Source organism: Agelaius tricolor, unplaced genomic scaffold, assembly GCF_023055355.1.
Source record: "Agelaius tricolor isolate 1412-34295 unplaced genomic scaffold, bAgeTri1.0.p SCAF_6, whole genome shotgun sequence".
NCBI lineage: Eukaryota > Metazoa > Chordata > Aves > Passeriformes > Icteridae > Agelaius > Agelaius tricolor.
In genome coordinates, this window is record NW_027269266.1 from 28,584,777 (window position 1) to 28,603,149 (window position 18,373).

At 36.8% G+C, this 18,373-nt stretch overlaps 1 protein-coding gene across 12 annotated transcripts in view; it reads left to right on the forward strand.

Moving 5' to 3' along the window:
* HDAC9 (histone deacetylase 9) overlaps positions 1–18,373 on the forward strand; it is a 455,819-nt gene that overhangs the window by 248,848 nt on the left and 188,598 nt on the right. For 8 of the 12 annotated variants that reach the window (XM_071429136.1, XM_071429143.1, XM_071429142.1 and 5 more), the window contains 6 exons: positions 556–684; positions 2,539–2,654; positions 8,316–8,438; positions 9,979–10,026; positions 10,465–10,675; positions 11,087–11,304. In XM_071429136.1, the coding sequence (XP_071285237.1) occupies positions 556–684; positions 2,539–2,654; positions 8,316–8,438; positions 9,979–10,026; positions 10,465–10,675; positions 11,087–11,304 (845 nt within the window). The remainder of the gene's footprint in view (positions 1–555; positions 685–2,538; positions 2,655–8,315; positions 8,439–9,978; positions 10,027–10,464; positions 10,676–11,086; positions 11,305–18,373) is intronic. The other 4 variants (XM_071429140.1, XM_071429138.1, XM_071429139.1 and 1 more) reach the window with 1 other exon arrangement.

An 18,373-nucleotide genomic window follows, 5' to 3' on the forward strand; every position in this document is an offset into this window, starting at 1 on the left:
GTTCTTAGGACACTGTCATAAATCTAGTTGTTTGGTGTATTACTCAGAAAACACTACAGTTCTGGGCCTAAAATTGCTGACCAAGAAATGTTCTGCCAGCAGGGCTTGTTGTAATTTATATTTCTCAGAGAAATCAAAAGGCGCCAGTGGAGGTTAATCTCTGTTTCTGCAATTAACCTTAATCCAGTTATAACATTCCAAGTTTCAATATGTGTTTTCCAAGTTTTCACCTACAAGAGAGATAAAAATAATGTAAATTAAATTTGCATTCATTTATTATTAATACATATGGTAGTAGCAATAATTAATGGGTAACTTCAAAGCTGCAATGGAATGAGAAAAATACTGGGATCCCAAGCACTTCAGCTCTCTTTCCTAGCTTGCAATCTAAAATGAAGTTGTATGAAGAGCAACAGGATAACTGAGAAGGTTGGGCAGTAAAATCTCTGCCTCCAAGCCCTCCTTGGACCGGGTTAGGTCCTAGAGAGTCAGTGCTGTCTGACACAAGCCAGGAATTGCATTTGTAGTCACATCTTTTCTTCTCTTCATTTCCAGCTTCAGAGCCCAATTTGAAGGTACGTTCAAGATTAAAACAAAAGGTGACAGAAAGGAGAAGCAGTCCTTTGCTCAGGAGGAAGGATGGAAACGTCAGTTCATTCAAGAAGCGTCTTTTCGAGGTGACAGGTGAGTAAGGATGGGGAAATTCTGCATCAGATGCCACAGCTCACAGAATAGTGGTGGTACTTCAGGATTGAAACTGTTTGCTAAATGAAATGAGCATTTGCAGTGTTTGACCTTGTCCAGACCATTCTTGCTTTGACTTTGCATTGATATTTAGTAGATTTGTGGCTTTTTCAGGTGATCAGGCCATATTTTTATGCAATCAACTGTTACTAGTCTATAAGACACATATCTGAATTCACTGGATATATCAGAACTGTGTCACACCAAGATGGAATTAAAATACAACTTGAATAAACACATTGATTTCCCTGTATGTGCAATTCTTGTGACAACTTTACACAGTATGTCATGTGTGAAACTGGAACAGAGGTGTAAATGTAAGCATGAAAGTTATAAATAAAGTATTTTTCTGATAAATTATTTCCAGATTATAATTTTCTACAGCTAATTTATTAACTCCATTTGCTGAGGCCTCTATGATATTCTTGATATCCACTTCCTTAATTTTAACTGATTTTTTTACAGTTTGCACACTTACAAATAAAGTATAAAGTAAAATATTTATCACTGTAGGTCTCTTCCTGATGCCATTGAAAGAGCAGAAACACTAAAGCTTTGCTAGCTCTGACAATGTCTTGAAGCCTTTCAGATTGCTGTTATAATTACTAATATCAACTATATGACATTTTATAACTCTGGTTAAACATTGTTCCCTGAATTCTTTTTCCCTTTGCTTTTTATTCTCTCAGCTAAAAATAGCCCATTATCTAAATGCCTATTTATACAAAAAGTGCTATTTTAATTTTTAAAAAATGAGAAAAAAAATATTAAATTTGTGTGTCTCCGCTTCTCTGATACAGATTGAAAATATAGTGCAAGAACTTCTACATGGCCAGTTAGTATAGCTGGGTATGGGGTCACTTCAATAAATCAAAGAGTAAGAGATCCAAGTAACAGCTAGGAAGCCTCCTGTGATGTCAGTCAAAGTGAAAACATATTTTTGCATATGAACTAAGGCATAGAGAGTAAATAAGCAAAGAAGTAGCTATAGAATATTTGCTGCCACATTTAGATAATGATTTCTTCAACCTCTTGAATGCTTCAATTTGAAAGCTGTCCCTTGAAAGAGGGTTACTTCCACTAGTGGGTTTCTCTTCAATTTTTAACCTTAGCTGTTTCCATTACATATATATAATTTATATCAGTGTAGAATTAGAGTAACTCAATACAACAACATACAATGAGGTTGTCCTCTCCCCCTTTGTCTTAGACAGAACTTGGGACATTTTAAGTCAAGATAGCATGCAGCTTTTCAAATCCTATTTTAATGTCTTTACATACTGTAAATATTCGTTCATATTTGTACCAAAGATGTAATGAAGGTGTGTATTTTGCCATTAGTACTTGTGTATGTAATGATTGGTCCACAATGGGCTCATCCCCTTCCTAGACAGAAAGGATGGCAGTAGGCCTCATCTCTCACAGAGCCAGGACTCTTCACAATTGAAAAAGAAAGAGTTTCTCTTCTTTACTCATTACAAGCTCTGTGTCAGTGTCTCTGCCCGATACTGAGTATCATAACCATCTTTGTGGGAAAAACAAATTCTAAATTCTTCTTATGTGACACAGACAGATTAGAAGGGGAAAGATCACGAATATCTTTCCTTCTTAGTTGTAAAAAGAAAACCAAAGAAATGGAAGATGAATCAAGAGTCTTTAATGTAAGTAAAAAGTATAACCAATAGATATTTTTCAACAGCAAAAAAAGCCCTATGCTATAAAGATTATATAATTAATCAAGATTATGTGTGCCTTTCCAGAGTGAAATTCATGTATGTTTGATCTGTTTTTCAGAATCCTCAGTCAGTAGCAGCTCCCCTGGATCAGGTCCCAGTTCCCCAAGCAATGGTCCGACCAGCAGTGCAACAGAAAATGAAACCTCAGTTTTGCCATCTAACATTCAAGCTGAGGTAAGACTCATTATTGAGTACATAATTGCTCAGGTTTGTAGACTGAAGAAAATGCAAAATTTGATTTGATTATACTCACTAGCAGAGTAATTGGGATACCAGGACACTACAGGCTGACATCAGTATGTTATATATGTGATATAGCTTTATGTATGAGATGCATAGGTGCATCTATGTATCAGAAGATTCTATGGTAACAAAAGTTCATGGAAAAGTAGCAGCAGTGCTACTGGAAGAGTGGAGGGAGCTGTGAAAGGAACTTGGTCACAGAATATTACCTTCTGGGATGACCTGAAAGAGGTGCTCAGCGCTGAATGCCGATGGAGAACTCCTGCATACAGAACAGTGGTTTAGGCATTGGTGATCCTAACATATAAGACCTAAGGTGGTGCTGGGTTCAGATGAATGCTGAAGTAGGTTTCTTTAATCACAGTACTGGAGTTAGGTGACTAAATCCTTGTCACATCTCCCTTTTATTTTACTGTATCTCAGTTTCCTTATCAGGGCAATACTTAACCACTGTAAATGTCATGCCAGAGTTCTTGAACACTTGTCTTGTAAAGTGAGATTGTAAATGGAAGGAATCTTAACTACTCCTTATTCTGTTTCATACATACGTGCCTATAACAACAGGAATGCAGATGGTAAATCAGTTGTGATAAACCTCATTTAGCACAGATGACATGCCCAAGTCATGCTTCCCAGGGCAATATTGTAAAGGGATAGTAAACTAATTTGACTAAGAGAGACTCAAATTCCACAATATACAATATCCAGCCTATACTTACCACAGTTCCTGCTTTGATGGCAAGGTTTTCTATTAATTGTTGTTTTATGCTGTTTATGTTAGAAAAATTGCATAAGAAAATGTGATTCAACAGAGTTTTAGTTAATGGAGCTATTTCTCCAGGTCAGTGGCAGGACATTCACCTAAAAAAAGCCCTGGAATGGGCAGTTCAACCTCCAGCAGTGACTTTTCCCCATAATGAATTAATTGTGTGTGTGAACTATGATCCAGGGGGCAGGTGGGTGACCTCTGCACACTGATTAGTAGCCTCTCTCTGGCCCGTAACCAAAAAGAAAAAAAAATTGCATTGATGGCTAACATGTGGTCTTGTCTCATAGCCCCCCATATGTGATTGCAAAGAAATTTAAATGATGCAGAGTGAGATCCATCATTAGGATTAGATCAGATCCTACCTAGATCAGTGGAATTAAGTTGTGTGCTTTACTACTGGGAATGTTTTAGATAATATTTTGGGTAATATGTGGGTGTTATTATGTGCTGTATGAAACAGGAAATCTTATCCAATTGGATCTTTTACTGACTTGAGGATTCTACAAAGTGGAAGGGCAGTAATGTCTCAGACTGATACATGGTGCTCATGACTTTGCATGTTACAGTTTCTGGACACTTGCACCATCAGAAATACATACAGGCTGGTCAGGCTGGTGGTCTCTGGGGAGATTTGGAAAGATTGTAGCAAGAACCAGCAGCTATATTCTGTTTGCTAGTAGAACATTACATTGCATATTATTTGCCACTTTTGTGCCAGACATAAAAAATCATAACCCCAACATTCATTCAAAGATGCTCAAAGAAGCCTAAAACATTCCTTTAGAAGTTGAGCTCTGTATGCTGAGCTCTGTATTCGGTCACTTCACTTGGTGAAATGTGCTAAGAAACTGAAACTACAGACTTCCACTTCTGGATCCAGTTGGGGATTTCTTTACCTCTCTGGTTACTTGACTCTCAGTACTGTGGTCCTGTGGGTTCAAACATTTTCCATAAATCTCAGCTTCAGTGATTCTTATTTCAGTGGGATTTTCTTTGGTAGTTTAACAGCAGCCAAACTCCTACATATCTCTTTCAGTGTTTGCCAGCTCTCAAAGGCTATGCAGCTAATCAATTTTTAATCCAATTCACAAAGTACAGAAGTTTCTAATAATAGGTTGAGTGTTCCAAAATCACCCAAAATATCACTTGTTTTTCTGCAATCCCATATGACTCACATGGCTGTTGTTTCATAATCGTTGTTGTGACATTTGCAGTAAGTGTTGTGCTCATATCTGAGTGGGTGGATGGCCGTGGTTTTCATGGCAGCAAATTAAACACTTTTTGCTGGGGAAAAACAGGTTGCTATGACAGAGTCATTTACCAGTAAAACATGAGTCAGTACCGTAAATGATTACACTCCAGTGCAGGGACAGAATTAGAGCATTATCAGTAATGAAACAGATTTTTTAAGTATTTTTACCACATCCACTGGAATAGTGAGACTTTTAAGTGGTTTACTCTCTGGAGCAGACAGTCTGGTGGGTAGACAGTTACAATTTTTTGAATGAACAAAGGTGCACTGCACATGCTGCAGCTTTGCGGATAATCTTTTACTATCACGGTTCCCTTAATGGTACTTTCACTACCATTTGTTAAAACACTGGTCTCATTATATGAAACTTGAAAGTTGAACTCAGGATTTTAATTGCACCTTATAAATAAAATCCTGTTTTTATTAGGCACAGTTGTCTCCAGTATCATCAAGGTTCACCGCAGTAGCTATTTGTCTCCTGTAGCATGCCATACTCTTTCAGGTCACCTGCTGTGCTGGGGCTAAATCTTACTTGCCTGAGAAATGCAAGCAGAATTGAGCCCCTGCACAGCATGTCCCTTGAGTTCAGAGGGACAACCTGCTTTAGTCATGTGAAATGATTAATTTTAGGCATTCACGGTCTGGTCAAAAGCCATTGAAGGCAATGGAAAGTTTCCAGTTGGTGTAACTGGGCTTCAGATCAATTTCTTTCTTCTATTTGTGATTTGGAAAGCAGTATTTCCTAGAATAACACTTGATTATACAGGAGACATAAATTACATATGTGACAGATAAACACATATTTGTTTAGTACAACTCCACAGCCCCATGCTTTTAATACTCAGCTCCTTGAGGTGATCTTTGTCAGAAGCCAGTGGAAAAATGTGTAGGTTTCTGACCAGCTGATGAGGTTTGTGTCAAGTGTATGTGAAGTGAGTCTAAATTAATTTTTTCAAAGATTATCCCAAAAGCCTCAAGAAATACAAGTGTAAGTAATTGTGAATATTGAAAGCTGTGACAATTAGCTCTACAACTGACAAGTATTAAAGCTAAACCATTTTGTCTTCCCCTCGTAATCTATAAATGTGTATATAAAAATGCACACAAAGGTGTTCCTGCTTCTCAGCAGGTCCCACAGCACAAGCAAAGCATGGTTGCTCATGGTTACTCGTGGATCATCATGCTCTGTTACACTGAGTTCTTGTACTCTATTTTAAGAAAGAGGATAACTCTGTTGACAAGCTATTTTAAGCATCAGTGAGCAGGATCTATGGACCCAAGGAGCGGGTATGGGGAGGAGCAAGTAGGGCATGTGTTTCTTTGGGGTAATTTAGGTGCCAGTCCAAACCACCATGTCTGCCAAGGACACAGCTTAGCCGCGGTGCTGCCAAATTACTCTCTTGGCAACTTCTGCGTGTGCCACCATTGCAAGATGTTGTTGACTGTGTAAAAAGAAAAGCTGCAGCTGGGATCACAAATTTCTGCCTCTGGGTGGTTGGATTAGATGACATCCAGTGGTTCCCTTTGAACCTTACCCATTCTGTGATGCACAGAGAACCCTAATCTGTGCAGGTGGGACATTTATTCTGGGAGATGAGGTTAAACTGATGCTTAGGATAATATTACCTGAAAATATTTTAGAAAATCAAACACATACCCAAAGGAAAATTACAGATTATTATCAGTATTAGAAATTAAAATAGGATGCTTTTACTAATAAACTCCCATTTTCAACATTAAACTGTTGTGGTAAATAGCATCACTGTTTCTGCCTGACCTTAGTGTGGTAGTGTGTTTTACTGCTATACACCCTGCCACTGTTATTTTGATTAATTCAGATCTTAGAAGATAATAGTGGAATACAAAAAACCAAATATTAAACATAAATCTTTCAAGTGGCTTTGTATCGATGCTGCAGTTGCTACAAATTTGATTATATTATAGGAGGCACATTAAAGTGTCCTTTTTCTCTTAAATATTTGTAGACTCCCTCCATAATATTTCCATAGTTTTGATACTAAATCCATACTTGGATTTATTCATGGTCAAAGGTGGATGTTATCAAGGCAAGACACTGTTAGCCAGGAATTAATGTAATATACAAGTGGAGCTTCTTTGTTTCCTATGCTATCTGTTGACATTCCCTAGGTACCAAAAGAAAATTACAGGGATAGACTTCTACTGTTATTGTCTCAGTGATAGGTCATATCTCCAAACAAACTGTATGAGGAAGGTTATGTTTTGGAATAACATCCTGTGTTTTTGTGCTTAACCACTTTTCATTGATGGTCTGAAGTTGCATTGTATTAGCACGAAGTATTTTACAGAGTTAATTGATATTCCAGGTTTGTCTGGGGGAAAATCTACAGCTCCCCACAACATGCTTGACAAGTTATTATATTTACTTTAGTCAAAGCCCGAGTGTGCAGTATCCCTCTTGGAGGTGGTCTATTATTGGAGTCCCATATGCTTTTTGTTTGGGAAGAAAGCAGTCACTGTGTCATACTGTTACACAGGGTATTCTTTTTCAAGGATGTTGTTCCCTTGGGGACCATATCATGCCAGAGTTCCTAAGTCTAATAAGACCTTTGTAGCTCTTATTGAGTCAAAGTTCTGGGAGGGAAGCAAGAGTTAAACAGAAAATATAATTCAAGCAACTATACTAGACCACATGTTGAAAAATATCACTGTTCAAGCAGAAAGGCAAAGGCTTCAAAAAGATTCCTGATGTGGTAATCTTTTTATGTTTCTTCCCAATTAATCTATGGAAATAAAAAGGGTGATCTTTGTAGAATGTCTGGTTTTATTTTATGGTAATTAAAAGTATATCAGCAGTTCCATGTCCTTGAAAACTATACCACAAGTCTTCAAAAGAAGTGTTAAAAATTTTAACTTGAACAGATTAGGAAAGCTGTGAGGGGTATCCCATTATCAAAGGATGACAGGATGCTGGTTTTGTATAGATGCAGACACAGAGAGAGAGAGAGAGAGAGTCTGTTATTTTAAATGGCAGATGCCTTGCTTTCTACACAGAATTTCCATGTTAATGGAAATAAATAATGTGCCTGAAACATACCCATATCATAATCTGGCTAACAAAAGACATGGACTAGTTAAAAACCACATTTTGTACCTTACAGCTAAAGTCATAACAACCGTGGTGAAGGTTTAATACATCCCTGTTCGTGATTCAGCTGGATCTAATCCTGAATTCACTGGATAAACTCCCACTGAGATTGTTGGAGTGACTGTCCAGTTGATGAGAAGAACTGATGTTGAGTGGATGAGAAGTTGATAAGATGATCTAGGAATCCTCAAGAATTCAGCTTTCCATGGAAATTTGATTTACTAACTAAGGAATAATCACAGACACATATCAGATGTTTTCTTAAGAAAAGAACTATCAACAGTGTTTTCACAGGGACAGTAATTTTCTGTATCTGGAACTCCATTGGGTTGCAAACCAGTGACTGGCACATAATTGGCTTTCTGTGTATCAGGGTAAAAGCATAAAATAACCAAGGTAAAACGCCTGGAGATTAACTTTCATTGGTTTTCCCCTTTATTGCAGCACCTGGTTTCCCAGCAACGCCTTTTGATACAGGATGAATCAGTGAACTTGTTGAGTCTGTACACATCCCCTTCTCTGCCCAACATTACCTTAGGACTTCCAGCAATACAACCTCAAATCAGTGTAAGTGACCAGTCTCAAGCCTTCCTGCATATGTTTGCTTCCAGAAAACCTACTTTCTGGTTGTTCTCTTTATATTTTTAGCATTTTGGAACACAAGGAATTCAGATTAGGAACCAGACCTCTCTGTGCATCGGGCACAACTTGAAAGCAATATTCATTCTTGATCTCAAATAAACAAGTGCCAGTGTGGATCTTAGCTAAGTACGGGCCATGTGCGTTGCATTTATGCCAGATAACAGATTTCAGATGTGGCAAGAAGTATATGAGGAGATTATTTAGTATAAAAGTTTAAATTATATGATAATTTTTACCTGTAAGTTTTTTATGAGATTCCAGTAATGACTTAAAATGAGCTGGAATGTTGTAGAAGAATGTAGTATTCCTGTAGCTCAGTAAAATACCTGCAAATTTTGCTACTTCCAAAATTTAAAGCAGGTCAAAATTTACCTGCTTTCTAACAACAACAAAGTAAAAATACTGATATGTGGTGGTGGTTCTAACAGTGTGGGAGTTGGTAACTTCTATGAAGAAATTAGGGGTTGTAAGCACAGATTTCAGCAGAGGTGAAAAAAATATTAAATCTGTACAATCCACAATGGTTTGTAATAATGCTGCTTAATTCCAGTGCTAAATGAAGTTCAAGTCAAAGTTCCATGTTATTTTATGGCTTTTTCAATACTTTTACTGTTCTTAGCAGCAATGTATTGCTGCAATCTAACATTTTAACATCAGGTACAGAACCTTGCAAAGAAAATTATGTAAGCCCGAAATCAGTTCTCTAGAAATATTAGCAAATTATTGTTTTTGAAGGATGGAAAAATTGAACATCATGAAAAGTAATGCTTACTTTCTCAGAGGATGTCATCAAAAATTTCTTAGTTATTTCACAAGAGTATAACTAGCTTCAACTAGCTTCAAAGTAAATTTATAACATTAAAAAGAAATGAAAATATGTTTCATTTGCTCACTCAAATCTTATAAGCTTTTGATGTGGCCATCTAGCACCAAATATTACTTTTGGCATTAGAAAAAACAAAGGGATTGATTTATAAAAGTAATGTTTATTTCTGTTACTAGAATGAGCAGTTGCAAATTGAATGTAAAGCTTACTTTGGTGTTTGTTTTTCAGGGGAGGGAGATAGCAGTGTGAAGTAAGCATACACCAAAAAAAAAAAAAATTGGTGAAAACCTTATTTTAGAATTTAATGGAATTCCTACTATCAGAGATGCTGTTTTTACTATGACTTACCATAAGTGGTTATCTGCAAGCCTCAACGTCCATATTTCTGTTAGGTTATTATTCTTGCTGTAAGAATTGTTATTCTGCTTGAACTACTATTTCAAGATTTTTTTTAAATAGGCAAAGAACAAAGTAATATAAAGTACATTTGCAATTATGAAGGGCCAAAACTTCCAAAAGGTTTAAATCGATAACTGTGCAATTTATAAGGCATTTCAGAATGCTACATACCTAGATGAGAGTTTAAATGTATAAGTTTATTTTGCAAAGGGTAAAACTTACATTTGTGCTGTCCTTCAGGGAGTCAGGGAGTGCTCCAGGAAAAGTATTAGCTTCCCACTACTACAGGTAACTATTTTGTTTTGCTGATTGGCTTACTGTGTGATGGAAAGTTATGTGAAAAACCTAGCCTTGCCTATTTCAAACTCAATGCAAACTATTTCCCCTGATCCTCTAGTTTCCTGTGTAGGAGGCTGTGCAAAGTTCTTTAGGAATTTTAAGGATAGCTCCCGTCCTTGCATTAATAATGTTCTAACTAGTAATTCCTTATGCTTTGGCTTTTATTGCTGATTTTTTTTCAACTGGTTTCAGTACTCAGTTTCTCACAGCGTTACATTTAACTGGCATGTTCTTCCTTTTCATCTCATAGTCAAAATGTAAGACAGGGATGTTAACCTTTTCTCCTGTATGTGTTCATGAAGACATAAGACCATCTAATCAAGGAGAGGTATAAATGGCCATTTACTTCTCTGGGAAGCAGTTACCAATGCTGTTGTTCTTTGACAGGCTTCGTCGTCATTCAAAGAAAAGCAGAAGGGGGAGACCCCGCCACTTAGACAAGGAGTGGCCTTGGCTGGACAGTATGGAGGAAACATTCCTCCATCATCAACTCATCCTCACATTGCTATGGAGGGAAAGCCAAACAGCAGCCACCAAGCTCTCTTGCAGCATCTGTTACTGAAAGAGCAAATGAGACAGCAAAAACTTCTTGTGACTGGTAATGATCAAAGCTCCAGCAATACTAATTTAAGATGTTTTTAATGACATTTGTGTTCAGTTTAAACTAAATACGGTAATACAAATACCACACATCCTAACTCTTGGGAAATGTGGAAGGGTGAAAGAAAAAAGGATAGCATCTTTGTTTTCCCTTTTAGTGATTCTGTTCCAGTCTGTTAGCCTGAAAGAATTCAATGATTACAGAAAAGAGAAAATGATTACTTCATCACATTCTTTTCTAGCAGCTGAACTTCCCAGCATGGTGAGGCACGTGATACACGTCCCACTGCATCAGTGCAGATGCAGAGTTCTGCAATATACACCCCTCTTCTTACTGAAAGCTTTCTTTCCTGTTAGAACTATTATTTGGTTGTTTTTCACAGGGGAGTGAAATGTCCCTGTTTTGCAGGAGCGGTTCCTCTTCATCCACAGTCTCCTTTAGCAGCAAAGGAGAGAGTCTCACCTGGCATAAGAGCTGCCCACAAACTGCCTCGTCACAGGCCACTGAACAGAACCCAGTCTGCTCCTCTTCCTCAGAGTACTTTGGCCCAGCTGGTCATCCAGCAGCAACATCAGCAATTTTTGGAGAAGCAGAAACAGTACCAGCAGCAGATCCACATGAATAAGGTGAGTTCCCAAAGTAAAGAATTTCCAATAAATTTAAAGATGAAAAACTAAGACCAAAAGTTAGTTATTGGCACCATGTCGTCACAGACAATAGAGAGGTTTTTGCTAGAGTATCTTTTTTGTTTATGCATAGTTGATATGTACATTTTTATGGATCTTAATTTTAAGGTTCTGAAATAGGCTACAATTCAACAAAATAGAGTTGCTTACCATTTTACCTGACAAGGGTTTTACTGTTGAATGGTAAATTATGTCTTAAAAACTGATGTGTACTTCTGAGCTGCAGCAATGACTCCACTTGCTGCTTTTGAATTGTATTAAAACTTGTCTTATTGGGGACTAGAATGTTGCATAAGTAGATAACTCATTTGAACTCAAATCAGCTTATTACATTGATGGGTTTATATATGAAGCTTACTGGACATCTGGATAAATTTTTAATCAGTATTTATCAAACTGACTTTTCTCTGTGAGTAGCATGAAAGTTTTCTACCTGTATGGTGATATAAAATTACCATATAAGGATAAAGAGAAACATGTCCTGGTGTCTGACACAGAGTTGAAATGTGTAGTACAAGATTCCCTGTACAGTGACACCTTATTCTGAGCAGGGGCAAGGGAAAGAAGAAAGGGGAACATCCATTAATAAACAAAGAGCAACATATTCTAAGTAGATTTATCAGGAAGCCATAATTCTACAAAAAATCAAGTTGCTACCTTCTCTGTAATTAGGATATGCAAGTAATTGCATGTTTTTATTTGGAGAACATTTTTCTGCACTTAGTACACAGATTTCCACAATTTGTATACTGAAGCTTCACTACTATTACAAACTTTTAATTACATACCTTTACTTGTCTTCTTTTGTTTTAGTGTTACTCAATAACTATATATAAGAGGTGAGCAATGTCAAAGAAGAAAAGATGAAAAGTGGACGTTCCGTTCTTGTACCTAAGAAAAAAAAATTCAATCCACCTTACTTACTGGGTGAATTTCCCAGGGTTTACTGATTCTTTGGAATCTACTAAGAATTCCCAACAAAATTAGAAACAAACCTAGAGTTTAAGTACATACTTTGTACAGTGGTTTGGTTATTAAATCTTGTCTTAATTAGGAAAAATGAAGACCAGAAAACTTCAAAGTTCAGAGCTGATCCTTGCATGTTAACCCCTCTCAGCTTGGGTGTTTTGATTACTCAACTAGGACTCCAGTTGGCTTTTCTTTGAGTATGCATTCCATATGTTTAATCAAGATGGCATATGTATATCTCATAGCCTCAGGTTTTGAAAATATTTCACCTTCCCTCAATTGTCTAAAAAGACTTTTTAACTGATAAAGTACTGAGTCTTTGTACTACAAACCCATAAATTCATGCATTCCTCACAAAGCAAAGAACCCCACTGATGTGTTTTTCTTAGATAATATGGTTATTGATATAAATTCTACCATAGCATTTGGGGGTATGTGATGTGGCATTACGAGCATTTGTCCCCAGCATGAAAATGAAACTTGAGGCACATAATCATATATTTCTAATCACATAGGACTAGGAATGCATTGCATCTTTCCAGAGATAGATGGGATAAGGAAGGAAAAAGATTGGAATTGGTTCATGATAATGCTTGTTTCAGTATTTTTTTTTCAGTTGAACTACAGTGAAAATACATGCTAATGAGACTAATTCCCTCTCATACTTGAAATATGCCTTCATTCTCACGTGGTTCTTTGTGATGGAGACAAAACTGGTGAATCTAGCTTTTATTCTGTACAGTATAGTCCATATACAAATGCAGAGTGGCCCTATCCTAAGGCCTCTCTCTGCCTTGAACCTCCATAACCTACTTTTGCCCCAAGAGCTTCTTGGACTTCTTTACTCCTACTCCCAGAGCAACCAGGCTTCTTCAGGAGCACAGTAACTCCTCAGAGCAGCAAATGCCTGAGGAGGAATGAGATCATGTTGCAGCCAGAGAAGCAGTGGGTTTTCTGAGGATGCATGTTTTATCAGACTTTAAAGTTGGCAGCATCTAGATTCTTCTCCATGCTCAGAAGAACCATTTTGAAGAACAGTACTGAAAAATGTCAGTGGTCTAACCATGTGTCTGTCCTCTGCAAGGGCACAGAAATCCAGGGGGCTTCCCTTATGTACTTGCAAAACCTGATTTTTATAAACTGGAATTTAAGGGTAGCCAATGGACAAGAGAGAGAAAAAAAAGATCAAATCATGGAGTAGCTTTTAAATAGTGAATTTAAAGATGTTTTTAACCCTTTAGCTAAAAGTTCAGATTGAACTCCAGTGGCTACATAAGGTTTTTGAACTCTGCTAGAGTGATAGAATATACTTTGTTCAGTCTTAAAACTTGCCTCTGTTCACAGTTGAAATTATTTTTTCATTACATAATTTGCACAGCTTTACAATCAAACTCTGCAAAGCAGAGTTATGTTATTTGAAACTTTAAACAGTAGATATTCCAGACCAGATAGGAAAGCAACTAAATATTTTATTTCTTAGGATAAGTTTGGGCATATATCAAGTGAATATAGGAACTTGTTTTTTTCTATTCTTTACTCTTCTATTCATGGGCTGTATAATGAAATCTGCACAGGACTTATACCTATAAGTCCTGCCTTTTCAGTCATGGAAAATGCATAAATTTCATTTAATAAGAAATACCCAAGGTTTTGGTAATAAAAGACCAGAACCATTTTAAACTGTTAAGACTGTAAAATGCTAATTGACCAATATCTTGGAGAAAATTAATGTCTTCTTTTTTGTTTTCTATTTCCCTTAAGATTTTATTTCTTATGTTTAGGCCTTCAAATACTTAAGTCTTTAGTATTCAACTGAACCCACAATTTGGGCATTTGCCCCGAGCTAAGATGCCAGGGCATGTGTCAGCACTCCCTGATAGCTGGTTTTGGACTGATCTCTTTGGCTGGCTTATAGATGCAACAACAAAAAGAGGAAGAGAACCACCTTTTCCTCACCCCATTGTTCTTTCATTTCTCTTGTATTAAAAAAAAAAAAACAACCTTTTTTTCTTTTGTGAGGTAAAAATGCACTTCAGCAGCAAGCCAGTGCTGCTGTGAGGGTGATAACAAGCAAAATGTAACATAGGTCAGAGGTAAAGGATTCCCCTGAATCATTTACATTCTGAAAAGAAACAAATCATTGCCAAAAGGTGTGCCTCTGTCCTTACTAGAAAAGAGGAGATCCCCTATGGATTATATCTGGTCAGCTGTCAGATGCCTGGCTTTTGATGTGGGAAATGGTATATGTCTCCACTGAAGTCTGACATTTATTCCTGTGGGATCTAGTACACTGACCTTCTGAAAACATTCTGCAAATGTTGACATCTCTTCCAAAAGTAGGTAAAAACCCTTGTCCCAGAATTAATAATGAATGTGAAGTAACCTGAACTCAGCTTGTCTTAGGGAAGACCAGCTTTGCCATTGTCAGCTTTAATATACTTCTGTCCAAATGACAGCTTATTTCCTCATAACGCCTTTGATCACCATTGCAGATCTTCATTCTGCTCAATAAAGGGAGACCAAAGTCCAAAACCCCCAGTTAAAACTAGTGCAACTGGATACCAAAAGACCACTATTACAAAAAAGAAAAATAAAATCTTGATATTATTGTGTATATCTGTACCTACCAAGCTTTGACCCGGCCACTTAGAGAAAAAAAATTAGGATTTTGATTTAACTAATCTAAATACAGAGCCCCAGCAGAAGTCTGTATTTAAGAAAATTTCAGAAACCATGATGTGAAGAGTACATGAACAAAGCCATCTGTCTTTAGAAGTTATTTTTCCACGTATGGTGAATAAGGCCTGCCTCTACTGAAGCTGAAGTCTTCACTGGGGCCAAGATTTTATTTGAGCAATGCAGGAACCCTATTTGTGTTCTTAAGTGGTGTATTCATAGCATTTTGGCAATTTGTTTTCCATTGTAAAATTCTCTGTATTGGAGAGGTAAAGGGTAGAATAATGGGGTAGTTGGTATGTACTCTAAATTATGGGAGATATATGGATAATGTTAACGCTTATATAAGAAACACCTGAATTTCAATTTTCATTCTAGGATGTTGGTTGGTTTAAAGCATCTCTGAATAGGGAATTGCTGACCAGGAAAGCCTGTGAGGTAAAAAAACATAGAGGAAGTGAATATTCATTAGTACTTAGATGGTGTTCACAGTTTACCAATATCTCTTAATAAAAATTTTAAAATAATACAGAAATTTATATTGATGAAAAAATAGAACTATTATTTATTGCAAGTAGGAAAATTGAAAAGATACAGTTAACCCCAGATTGACCATTCATTTCTCTGAATGATGTTTAATGGAAGGTGGAAGACCAGGTTCAGCAGTAGTAAATCAATCTAGCTTCATTAAACATATTACACTGAGGTTTTGGCTTTGCAGCTTACAAATCTGGCTAGCATCTTCTGTAGGTGAGAGACAATCTTTCAAATATTGGTAACAGCAGGGGATTATTTGGGAAAAAACTAAAAGGAACTGTTGTCTGTTTGGAACTGGACCATGCCCAGAGCATTTTCTCCTTTATTGAGAGCTAATGTTTAAGCCGTAATGCAGAAGAATGATTTTGAAAGAGAAATACATCCCTTAGATATATTGGTCCTACATGAGTAACAGAGACAGCAGGATGCAGGTGCCAAGTTGTTTTGACTGTCATGAATTTAAAAAGAACAATTAATCAAGGATGGAAATGTGTTGGTTGGCTGCTGCAGGACTTCGTGATTTTGTCTCTTTGTAAAGACATTTTATTTAAAACACTGTATTTTACAAGTGCATATCATTTCAAAGGAGAAAATTACAGGGTCTGCAGCTGAAGGAACTATAAAATGGTCTATTTCAGTGTCCAGATTATTTAGTCTTCCATTTTTCTGTACAACCAAACAGGTTAGGATAAGTTTGGTATCTTTTTCTTTGACTGGACTCTTGCAGTTTTAGAATGGAGTTGATATCTGTCCATACTTCCTCTCCTGCTGATACTGTTTACTTTGATTCATGCATTTCCCTTATAGCTTAATTTCCTGAAGATAAAAGCAAAAAATATATAGGCTGTATTATCATGAAGACATTTTTTTTAGTGACCACTTAAATTGGAATAGTTGATAGCAGTAAAGTATACTGGTAAAATGTAACCAACATGTGCAACCCTTAATTTATTAGGGAAATAAACTATTGTTTTGTTATTATTTTTAAATATAATCCTACTAGAACTCAGATTAAGCAATTACTTTTTCAAAATAAAAAGAAATGCATTAAAATTAGGAGAAATTCCTTCATATAGGTACAGATCAAATCACAAAAAAAGGGCAAGTGGGGGTTTAAAGTGAAAGGTTTAAACATTAAGTGTGAGCAGAAGTATCCAGCTGTGCAATGAAAGGACCTGAGCAGCATTTCTGCTGTGTAACCCATTTTTAGATAGAGAAGATAGAAGTACTGACTCTAAACTGCTGTCTTCACATGTTTGCAGATACAGTAGTATCACTAGGAGATATAATTTTAAGTGAGATGTTTCTGACTTAAAGGTGTCCAGTAATGCTACTAGTATAATTACTGGAATAGGATGGGGCCAAGCTTTCTTTAAATAAAACTTCAACAAACATGAAAGCATCGTGGTGATACAGAGAAAGCAGTCAGCTGTGGCTTAGCAGGCTGAGCAGTAGAAGGGATTTTCAGGTTTTGGGTCATGTCCCCCCCATTCCATCCATGCAATTTGATCATGCTTCATCATATGAGAAGACATGATTGTAATGCCTCATAGCCCCTTGCCTGAGGCTTAGTTAAAATCACAGTAGAAAGGATGTTTTTAATAAAATTTTGTAGTAAAGAAGGTAATATAAATGCACCTTTTAAACTCTATTGAGTAAATATATAAAAACTTTAATTTCACGGAGTTTTAGAAAATTTAATTTGTTTATCTCCTTCTGTTGCTGAAATCTGGAGCAAATCACCTGCTGAGTTCCACAGCATGGGAGAAGGGTCCAAAACAGGAACACAGCAAATTGAAATGCACACAAAATCCACTCTAACTCTCTGCAGCCCCCCTTAGGCGTGCTTGTTCTCTTCACTGATTGCATGCAAGAAGTGTCTGAAGGTAATCTATATATAGATTCTATACTGCAGTCCATCATGTGCTGCCTCAGAAAGCTCAGCAGCAGATCTGTACCCATACAGCAGTGTAAAGAAGAAAAAGCCTGACATAAAAGTGAAAAAGCATAAAAGAAGGAAGAGCAGTAATGAGCTAAATATGTGTCTTAACTTTGCTGTGGGCATGCATTCATTTTCTCTTGGCTTCCCCTGCAGGAAAACCCTCCTGGTGTCAAGTAACTGGCACAGGGAATGGTTTACAGATGGATCAGCCTCAGTGATTCTTGTAGTTTAAATGATTATCTGTCACACAGATGTTTCAGCTTGTATTTGCTCACTTGCAGCCAGCCATGCAGCCTTACCTGCTTTTCTCTTCCTGCTTGAGGAGTGGGGAAGGCTCCCCACAAATGGTTGACTAATTAACAATATTATTATTATTATTATTATTATTATTATTATTATTATTATTATTATTATTAATAATAATAATAATAATAATAATAATAATAATAATAGAAAGGAGTGTACCTGACCTGATTACATGCAGCTAGATTTAGTACCTTCTTGGTCAGTGTCATCCCCTGAGAAACAACTGGAAAAGATTTATAGGTTTGATCTGAGAAATTTTTCAGATGCTGTGTAATGAAAGGAGACTCTCCACATCAGTTGAAGCAGTAAGGGCATGCTACCTGCAGCGTGCAGGGTACTCACATTGTGATTTGCCAGTTACTCCAGTAATGAGGAGGGATTTTTTTGTTTATTTTTAGTAAGCCATTAAACTCCCATTACCCCTCAAAAATGAAGGTTTGCTGTGACAATAGCCAGATAGGCATCGTCTGAGGAATTTGTTTCTCCACTGATGTGAGGCATATGCATCAGAGCATCAATCAGAACTGTATAAATTGATCTTTCAACTGTCCTTATTGACTTCATTGGATTTCCTAAATC